Source organism: Solanum verrucosum, unplaced genomic scaffold, assembly GCF_900185275.1.
Source record: "Solanum verrucosum unplaced genomic scaffold, falcon-dt-bn FXZP01000105.1, whole genome shotgun sequence".
Classification (NCBI taxonomy): domain Eukaryota; kingdom Viridiplantae; phylum Streptophyta; class Magnoliopsida; order Solanales; family Solanaceae; genus Solanum; species Solanum verrucosum.
This window is the reverse complement of record NW_026020263.1, coordinates 427,630-438,366: the sequence shown is the minus strand read 5'-3', so window position 1 is coordinate 438,366 and position 10,737 is coordinate 427,630. Positions and strand designations below refer to the sequence as shown.

The following is a 10,737-nucleotide window of genomic DNA, read 5'->3' as shown; positions in this document are numbered from 1 at the left end:
GGTCAAAAATGTGAAGGTGTAAGGCTGAAGTTTGCAGACGTTTGTAGACTGCCTAGGAGTGGTGTTAAAGGAAAAAATTGACCCTCTTTCAAATATATGTGTGTGTGTGTGTGTGAAATTAGCTACTGTATATGTCCTTGTTATTGTAGACATTCTAATTTTATGAAGAATTAATTCAACCTCTGTGTAATAGTATGCACTATGGTTATCACTATGCCCCTGTTATTTTAAGTATTTAACAACTCCTCAACTTCTCATATAACAGTATGCACTACACTTGAATCAATGCTCTAAAGAGAAAACTCGTGCTTTAGCAACACAATGTAACTTGTTATTACCTATTGAACTTGTATAGTTAGAATGTATACTAACTCAAAGTTGTGTTTCCATCACTTGTGTTTAGTTTAAGAATTTTAGCCTTATTCATTCACACTTTTATTATACTACATCTTTTGAAACTAGATTTTTACAAGATTAATATAAATCATAAATAAATCTTTTACATAGGCATATCATAGATATTATATGATCAGTAGTTTATAATTGTTGCATCAGTTATAGTCATAACATTTCAAAATCATATTTTCAATCATTCCATTTCCTTTCAAGCATTTATATGCTAAACATATCTTATTCCACTATAGAATTCAAGCCTATTTTGGTGCAAAATTTATGTCACCTTCATACATGTTACAAATCCAACTTATATGAATTTTACCATTATCATTAGAAGATTCACTATTTATAGATCAACATAGCAAATCATCTATGTATGAATGATCATGCCTATACAAAAGATCTTACAACAAATACTTTTTGTTTTCATGAAAAGTCGCAACATTTCAAGTGATGCCACTTCACGAAATTACATAAATATTTCTATCAAGGTTTATAGATTGATCGTCACATTATTAGTTTAATCAACTACTTATTGCTAAAATTGTCAAGTTATAAATATAACTATCATGTCAAATACATCAAAGATATATTTTGTGGGTATTGAAGAAATAATTTATACTCTCTTTGCCCTAATTACTTGTCCACTTTTGAATTGACACACCTATTAAAAAGCAATTATTGACATAGAGTTTATCATTTTACCCCTAATAATTATGGAAAGGATGAATGAAGAACTTAAGATTTTCAAAACCTTTTTCAAAGTAATTAATTGAGGGTATAATAAGTAAAAGTATTTTGTCCTTTCTTAATTTGTCAAAATAAACAAGTAATTAGGGACAACTAAAAAAAGAAAAGTGGACAAGTAATTAGGGACAGAGGGAATATATTGAACTTCTTCAAATAATATTGACTATTAATCATAATCCAAGTACCCTCACACTTTGAATGTTTTAAATGTCCATTTATAACTCGTCTGGACATCTAATTAACATCAATAGATCATCTTGTTGTCAAGTTTATTGTGTTCCAATAGGATAATACATTAGCATTCAATAAGAAGACATAAAGAACGTAAAATGATCTAACAAAAAATGATTATTTCTCTTCTTTTCAAAATATTCTAATAACTTCAAGTATATATATTATCCATCAAAATAAAGAAATTCATATATTTCATCCCATAACTTGAAAATAAATTCACATGATCTTTATGCAATACAATTATATCATAATGATTTTATTTGACCTAAATAACAAATTTATATTAAGCATATCAAATATGTTATTTCAAAACTTATTTAAAATACATTTCAAGATCATCACAAATGAATTAATTATCCGAACATTTATGAAAAATCATTTCTCAAAAATTTCAAAGGATACAATTTCATAAATAAATAATAAGAGAAGTTAAGAAAGCAGAACTCGATATATGTCATTTCATTCGTGATCCACTGTTGACTCACTTTTGCATATGACTTGCTGCCTTAGAATCATACTTAAGATCACTCAAATTATTTTTCTTACTTCCCCACTTCCTCAAGAATTCAAGGACCATGTCTCGTTTATCTTCTTCAAATCTAATCTCTTTAAAATTATTAGAAAAATAATACTCCCTCTGACTCAATTTATGTGACACGTTTCACTTTTCGAGAGTCAAACATTTTAAGTTTGACCAAGAATATGCTCATGGAATCTTCAAATTATTTAAAATGAAATTTATATATTTGTTTATAAAGTACTATAAGTCCCAATAATTGATAATTCAAAATATTTAAAAGATATATGAAAAATTTACGGTCAAAGATAGACTTGTTTGAATCTCAAAATTTGAAATGTGTCATATAAGTTGGGACAGAGGGAGTAGTAAGTATAAATTGAAGAAGAAGAAGATCACTTTACTTAAAGAGATATTTCCCATATATATTGTGGTAAATACAAACAATTTTCTTCAAGGATACAACAAAGTCATTTGTTTATACATGTAGATTTTTCTTAGACTACTTCTAGAGAGTTTTTATATTTATAGAATTTAAGAGACGACTCTTCGTAAGAGTCATGTTTTTTCAATGAACATATGACTTTTCATAAGAGTCATGTTCTTTTATGAACAAATGACTATTCGTAAAGATCATGTTCTTTCGTGAACAAACGACTTTTTATAACATGTTCTTTCACGAAAAATTATGTTTGTTCAATTTAATACCTCTATATATAATACAAAATATCCAACAATTCACACCTATTATAGTCTTTTCCATAAAGGAAGTGTTGAAGATTTTAGACTTGTATTTCTCTAGCTTTCCTTCCTTGTTCGCTATGAGAAAGTCTAATGTTTCTCTCAGAAATTCAATCTCTTTTTCTTATTCTTTCTCATCCACCAACAATAATGCCACTGTCAAAATTAAACATATGCAGGAATTTCCAAATCAATGCTGATTTCTCTTTATTTTTCTATCTTTCTTAAACTATAATTACAAACAGCTAGCTATTTCGTACTCTTCCTGATCTAATTCCGTGGCGTATATAAATACACATCTCTCCTATTTTTTATTTTATTTTATCACATAATAATTCTGAACCAAATTGATTTTGTTTTTATCACATCAAACTTTGCATAGTGGGAGTGATAGCGATTTGAGAGAGGAAAGGGCACCGGGGTGAGGGTGAAGGAGAAAATTTATGAAGTATTAGCGACATATTAATTATCTTTGATGCTCACTCACTTATGATTAACTTTTACCTCAAATAACAATTGTGGAATGATTTTCCAAGACAATTATTTTTAGTTGAATAATTTTGAGTTACAAAATAAAGTTGGCTCACTTTGTAAAAGTATTACCCGTAGTTGCGTATAAAATTGAGTGACTTCTAAAAGATATATCATAATTAAATGACCATATGAGATATTGTTTTAAGTATAATTCGGTGTTTCTCTATGTTTTTATGGTGAAAATAAAAAAAATAGTTTTTATTTTTCAAAATAAAAAATGATATTTAAAAAATGAAATTGCGTTTAACATGGAATAAATTAAATTATTTTTTAAAAGAATTATGGCCAAATCTCTATCACTCCCACTTGCCATGTTTGTAGAGTATATAAAACATTACTCTATCACTTTCACTATGCCGAATTTGACGGAGTATCTAAAACATTATGACTTCTATATCAAAGAGAAGACTTTAAAAAAGGATCCTTTTTTTTTTTCAATATTTTAATTTTAGTTTTGTCGCGTTTTTATGTATTTGCCATAACTTTGATTTAGGATTATAAGATTAAAAAATGTACTCCCTCCGTCCCATTTTATATGTCACCTTTTTACTTTGCACTTGCATTAAGAAATAATGTAACTTTACTCTTCTATCCTTATTTAATTATTTTGGAACTCAAGTTTTCAATCAATGAATATGAATTAATTTAGTTTGATTAATTAATTTAATCAATGAACATGAATCATTTACTTAGTTTTTCTAAGTTGGTCAAATGTATATTTTCAAGGCAAATAACTCACAAGGTAAAAAAGGAACAATATGGTAATTTATGCATTGATTTTATGAAATGACAAGTATTATGGATCAACTATTTATAGAAAGGGATGACATATAAAATGAGACGGAGGAAGTATTTTATTTATTAAAGTTTGTGTTCATTTTATCACGTGGATTTTTTTTATATTGGGTGGCGGTGATCATATTCGATCTAAAGCCCTTTGTCTATTTCATCTAAAAATTTAAACTTTTAAAAAAAAACACATTTTTATTATTTAATTATATTTTCAATATTTTCTTTAATTTTGTATCAAGTCAAACCAAACCTTTCCTATTTTGATAAAAACAAATTAGGAGAGAGGTGTATTTATATACTTCACGGAATTAGGTCCAGAGTAACTATATATTGTACGTAACAGCTAGTTGTTTACATTAATTTCAGACAGCAAAAAAAAAAATCAGAGTGTATTGATATGGAAATTCCTGTGTATGTTTTGCTATTGCCCTTAGCATTATTCATCATAATTGTCTTAGTGATGAGAAGAAAGAGATTGAATTATCCTCCTGGAAGTTGTGGATGGCCATTTCTAGGCGAAACACTAAAGTTTCTCAAGGCAAACAAGGAAGGAAAGCCAGAGAAATTCGTTAAAGAGAGAATAGAGAAATACAAGTCTAAAATCTTCAAGACTTCGTTAATGGGAGAGACTGTGGTGGTATTGGGTGGTGCAAGTGGGAATAAGTTCTTGTTTAGCAATGAAAACAAACAAGTGGTTATTTGGTGGCCAATAACAGTAAGAAAAATTATAGGATCTTGTTTGATTACTACTGTTGGAGAAGAAGCCAAAATCATGAGGAAGATGCTTTCTACTTTTGTTAGCCCTGATGCTTTTTCTAGACTCTACATCAAAACCATGCAACTTGTTGCACACCACCATTTTATGAATTATTGGCAAGGTAACACTTGAAGTATTCTCCTGTTGTTAGAGATTTACTCAATATGTTTGATAAAAAATATACTGTTACATTTAAAAATGAATAAACTATTTTCCTTTTTAGTCTGTTTTATAATAAAAAAAGTGAGTACTGTTTTCTTTTTTTAACAACATTTTAATTTTAATTTTTCATGTGACAGGTTTAAGACCATACAATTAAAAGACATTTATTGGTATATTTGACATAACTTTAATTTAGGACCACAAGATTGATTTTTTTTTTAATTTTCTTAAATTTCATACCAAATCAAACTAGATCATTACTTTTAAAACAGATGGAGTAATATTTAATATTTTTCTCTTCTTGGTCTATATTTATGAATTATTGTCAAGGTAACAGTTGCAGTATTCTCCTCTTGTTAGAGATTTAGTATATATGTTAGTACAAAATACAATATTTAACAATTTTTCTGTATTTATGAAGGTAAAGAGAAGGTGAAGGTGTATCCATTGGTAAAATTATACACTTTCAAAGTGGCATGTCAACTATTCATAAGCATTGAAGACCATAATGAAGTCGAAAGGCTTTCTACGCAGTTCAACATTTTATTGAAAGGACTAATTTCCCTCCCTATAAATTTACCTGGTACAGCATTTTACAAAGCAATGAGAGCTACAACAGCTATTAGGAAAGAATTATTGCAAGTTGTAAAGAAAAGAAGAGAAACCTTGGAACAGAACACAGCTTCACCTTCACAAGACATTTTGTCTCATTTGTTGTCATGTCCAGATGAAAATGGAAAGTACATGTCTGAACTACTTATTGTTAATAACATATTGCTGTTTCTCTTTGCTGGCCATGACACTTCATCTGTCACTCTTACTTCACTCATTAAGAGACTTGCGGAGCACCCTCAAATTTATCAAAACATTCTGCAAGGTTTGTTCATTGATCGAATCACATTAAATTATTGTGTCTCTTTTGTTATATATTTTTTCTGTGTTTTGAATTATTGAATTTGCTTTGTTAGCCTTACACATTCTGCAAGACAAGTTTTTACATATTTATGGAATTTTTTTTTATATGTTTTTTTTTTATCAATTATTTGGTGAAAAGCAGAGCATATTGAGATAGCATCATCAAAGAAAGAAGGGGAGTTTTTTTGAATTATTGAATTTGCTTTGTTAGCCTTACACATTCTGCAAGACAAGTTTTTACATATTTATGGAATTTTTTTTTATCAATTATTTGGTGAAAAGCAGAGCATATTGAGATAGCATCATCAAAGAAAGAAGGGGAGTTTTTGAATTGGGATGATATACAGAAGATGAAGTATTCTTGGAATGTAGTATCTGAAGTTATGAGACTAACCCCACCTATAATGGGGGCTTATCGAGAAGCAATTGTGGATATAAATTACGGAGGTTATCATATCCCTAAGGGGTGGAAGGTAAAATTCTTCCTTCCTCCTATTTTATGTAAATCATTTTGACTTGATACGGTTATTTTTTTTTAAAAAAAAAAAACTTTTGAAATATATGGTTAGGGATAATAATGGGGCGGGACGGATTAAAAAAATTGTGGATAAAGCTCAATCTTCCCGCCCCGTCCCGCACCATTGTCATTCCTATATGTGGTTTAAAACATTTTTTAGACATTTGTGAAACTGAAAATCAATTCATTATGGGTAAAAGAAGAATTTTAAAGTTAAATTGTTTCTAATTATAATGAGGTGACATTCCTTTTGGGACATACTAAAAAGGAAATGATGTCACATAAAATGTGACATCGAGTATTTCTTACATTTTAATTTATTTGTCTGATTTTGACTTGACATAGAATTTTAGAAAGTAAAGAAAATTTTTGAATCTTGTGATCTAAAACTAAATATATGTCAAATTTATCGAACTACCTTTTAATCTTGTAATCTTAAATATGCTACGTGGAAAGTTGAAATAAAAGTCAAAAGAATTATCAAAAAAGGAAATTGAGATTATCTTTTACACAAATAAATATAAAAGTAGGACAAACAAATTGAAATAGATAGATTACTATTTTTATCATGTGATTTACTTGTACTTCAATTGTCTTAATCTTATATAAATAGTTTCTTATGTTATTGCTAGTGCATAGAAGTTAAAACTCATTTATGTTGGAACAGTTTTACTGGAATACTGCTTTAACAAGTCTGGATCCAGAGATTTTCCCCAATGCAACGAGCTTGGAACCATCAAGATTTGAAGGAGTTGGACCTGCACCATATACATATATTCCATTTGGGGGAGGACCTCGAATGTGTGTAGGAAAAGAGTTTGCTCGATTGGAGATTCTCATCTTTCTGCACATCTTAATCAGGAAATTCAATTGGAAATTACTTATTCCCAACGAGAAAATGATATATGATCCAATGCCTACCCCTCTTGAAGGACTTCCTATTAGCCTTCAACCTCACAATTACTAAGATTCTTATGTTTTTTTTTATAGATACATTAGAAACAGTGTCTATCACACAAATAATAAACTCCCCTTTTGCAAATATGGTCCAGGCAACCCATCTACCAGCCTCCCATGTAGTAGTCTGGAAATATCTTGTTAGTAAAAATACTCAAACTTATACGTCTTAGATCCGTTTTAATAAAAATCTATAGTGTATGTTATGAATCTTGACAGTTTCTGACCACACGTACATAAGAAAGCTCTCACCATATTACTCACGTCATTCCCTATAATATCCTAATAACTTTAGCAAAAATTACCTAAAAAAACCATCTTGACCACTTATATTTTCATTTAGGGCAAGTACCACTCTTTTTACCTCCGCTTTACTATGCCATTCATTTCCCAGCCAAAGCTGACCACGAATTGCAAGTACAAAATATCTAAAAATATATGTCTACTTTGTTCATTGATAGCGCAAACTTCACCAATCAACTGCATTTTACAGATATAAAAGTGACCTGAGTCACTAATATCTTCCGGTGGATAATAACAATTCACGGCAAAAAACTATCTTCATCAAATGGTATTGAACCATATTGAATTTTAAGTATGCTCTGGTTGAGTACAATAGCACATTGAAAATAACCTTTAAAAAAGGATACAAATTAAGACTTTTGTAGTGTCACGACCCAAAAATGGACGTGATGGCACTCGTCTTATCCCACCAAGACAAGTCATCCTAAAACTCAGCCTTTACAAAAAAATGCGGAAATTTTTAATCAAGTTAAAAATACCCCAAAACTTGGTTGTCACGTGCACAAGCCTCTAATGTGTTATAACAAAATCAAAAGAAAATACAAGTCTCAAATGACATTGTTTCTAGAATAGAACAAGATCATAATTAAGGAGAAAGAGGGTCTGCTGAAATGACAAGTAGCTAAGGGATGAGATGAGTAGATATGTGATGGGTGTGTCCGACCTAGTTGAGGAAGAGTGCCGTACGGCAATGCTCCATGATGACATGAACATCTCTAGGCTTATGGTATATTCTCAATCAATTGAGGAGTCCAAACTTAAGAGAGAGAATAGGGAGATGAAGAGAGTTAGATCCGATGAGCAAGGTCAACCAAGGTTTAAAAAGAGGGCTTTTAACCAAGATTCTTCAAGCCCTCCTAGGGTTAACCAAGAGAAAGGTAGTGGGTCTCCATTTCCTAAACCTATTTGCACCACTTGTGGAAAGAAGCATTATGGGAAGTGCCTAGCCGGTACGAATGGGTGCTATTGTTGTGGAAAGATTGATCATCAAGTGAAAGATTGCCCTACTCTTCCGACCAAAGGAAGAGAGGCCAAGCAAGCTTCTCTAAATGACCCGGATCCTAATGCTCCAAAGAAAAACCGTTTCTATGTACTTCGGGCTAGAGAGGACAAGGGAACTCTTTCGGATAAAGGCACCGGTATGTTGATAGGTCCCTATAGTTGTGAATGTCTTGTTAAGGTCCCTATGTTATTTTCATGTTAGCCTTAGTATGGGTTTGCTCCTAAGGGAGAGATAGTATGTTGAATAGTAAGGTTGTTGAGAGTTCCGATATCCTTATCTCTTTCCTTCTATTCCTATTCAAGCTTGACACCAAGAGTTCCCTGTAGCTTGTTTCATGTTTTGGAGTCATGTGTGATTATGTGTTTCCATGGTCTCCTTATGTTATGCATGTTCTTGATGAATTCATGTTTAGATGAGGAAATGAGTTTTTATGATTTATGTTCCTCATGTTGATGTGCATTTAGTATGAGTTGCCTATATGCTTCATGAGGTGAATTGTTGAACATGCCTAAGTATGCTTTTAAGAGAAATTGCATAATGTGCTTAATGATGTTATGATGAGCATGATTTGAGTTGGAGAAGGTAATTCCTCCAATGAAATGAGAAATGTTGAAGTTTTCACGCATAATGAGTTTGTAGATGTAGTTCCTACTTTCTTGTGTTGCATGGAGTATTTTTGAGATGGAGTTGATGTTTCCTCCTAGTTTTGTGCATTGTTTATGATGTTTCATGCATGATGGACTGCTAGTCTTGAGTCTTTATTTCCCTAAAGTGTTTAAAAGTGTCATTCGAGGTCGAATATTCCTAAGGGGGAGATAATGTAACGACTCGGAAAACTAGTAGGTGAAACTAGAGTCTAACGAGTGTGTGTTTGAGTTTGATATGGGGTTTGAAGTTGTAAAATGAGTCCCCGAGTTTAGGTTGAGGGGTTTAGGAGTTAAATGTCAAGGTAGGACCCCCCAAGGACCAACCAAGGGTCCTTGAGGGGGACCCTAAAGCCTAATCCCAAGGCTGCCCCAACTAGCCAAAAGCTGTCAAAAACTTGGGAGCTACGGATGGGACTTACGCCATGTAGGTCCATCCACACCCCTTGGATGGCTTCCATAGGTCAAGACCCTAAATGGGGAGTCTCAGACCCAAACCACGGACGTGCAGTATGGGGCGTCACCCCACTCACGGTCCATGGGTCTAGGTCGTGAGTCTCACCTAGGCAATCTGCCCAATCTCAGCTAAGTGAGGGGTTAAATGGTAAATTCCAAATTAGTTAGTTATGGGTTGGGGACGGTTTATTTTGGTTAATTAAAGTATTTTAAGGCTTTTAATAGTATTAAACACCTTTTTTCAATTCATTATTCTCAAAACACAAAATAGAAACTACCCTCCTACCCAAATATTCTCTCTCTAGAAACCACCATTGGAGAAGGAGTCAAGGTTTCAAGCTCAAGATCTCACCTTTCTCACCCAATTTTCGTGGAGTTTCTTCCATAAAGGTATGGTAGTCTTCATCCTTGATTAAGTTTCATTCAAGGAGCCCTCTCAAAAGATGATTTCAAGTTTCCAAAAATCCCCCAAAAACCTAGGGTTCCAATCTATGCATGGATTCAATTCCAAAACGTTTTCAAAGGTTTATATGTGATGAATTATGAATACATTGTTGAATTAATGATGAATTATGGTGAATTTCCCCTATGAACCCATGTTTTCCCCAAAATACTAAATTGGAATTTTGTGATTTAAGTTGAATGATCATGAAAGTATGTTGAATTGTTTATGTCTATATTGAATTAGTTATTGAATCATGTTATTCCCCTTATCTAATGTAGTATTCTAGATGTTTGGGTTGAGATTGATTTATAGCCTTGGAGGGCAAGTTCATGAAGGATCTATGTATGATCATGATGTGAAGTATATGTATGCGATCTCAATGAAAGTATTATGATCATGTTTAAAATGTAATCGTGTTATTATTGAAAGTGTATTCTCAATTAACACTCATGAATGATGATGATAGAATGTGAAGGGTTTCTTCTATGTAGTGTTACATCTTGAATTGGTAGGCTTAGGCATCCTCTTCTTGTGTAAATGAAAGTAATGTTGATTGTTACATCTTGAATTGGTAGGATTAGGCATCCTCTTCTTGTGTTATGAATGTGTCTTGA

The 10,737-nt window shown here is 31.7% G+C and overlaps 1 protein-coding gene across 1 annotated transcript; it reads left to right on the top strand.

Moving 5' to 3' along the window:
• Positions 1 to 4,340: 4,340 nt before the first annotated feature.
• Positions 4,341 to 7,352, top strand: LOC125833509 (beta-amyrin 28-monooxygenase-like). Its single transcript, XM_049512671.1, has 4 exons — positions 4,341 to 4,842; positions 5,305 to 5,760; positions 6,084 to 6,271; positions 6,983 to 7,352. The coding sequence occupies exons 1-4, from the start codon at positions 4,362 to 4,364 to the stop codon at positions 7,280 to 7,282; spliced, it is 1,425 nt and encodes a 474-aa protein (XP_049368628.1). The 5' UTR covers positions 4,341 to 4,361; the 3' UTR covers positions 7,283 to 7,352.
• The last annotated feature ends 3,385 nt before the right edge of the window (positions 7,353 to 10,737 follow it).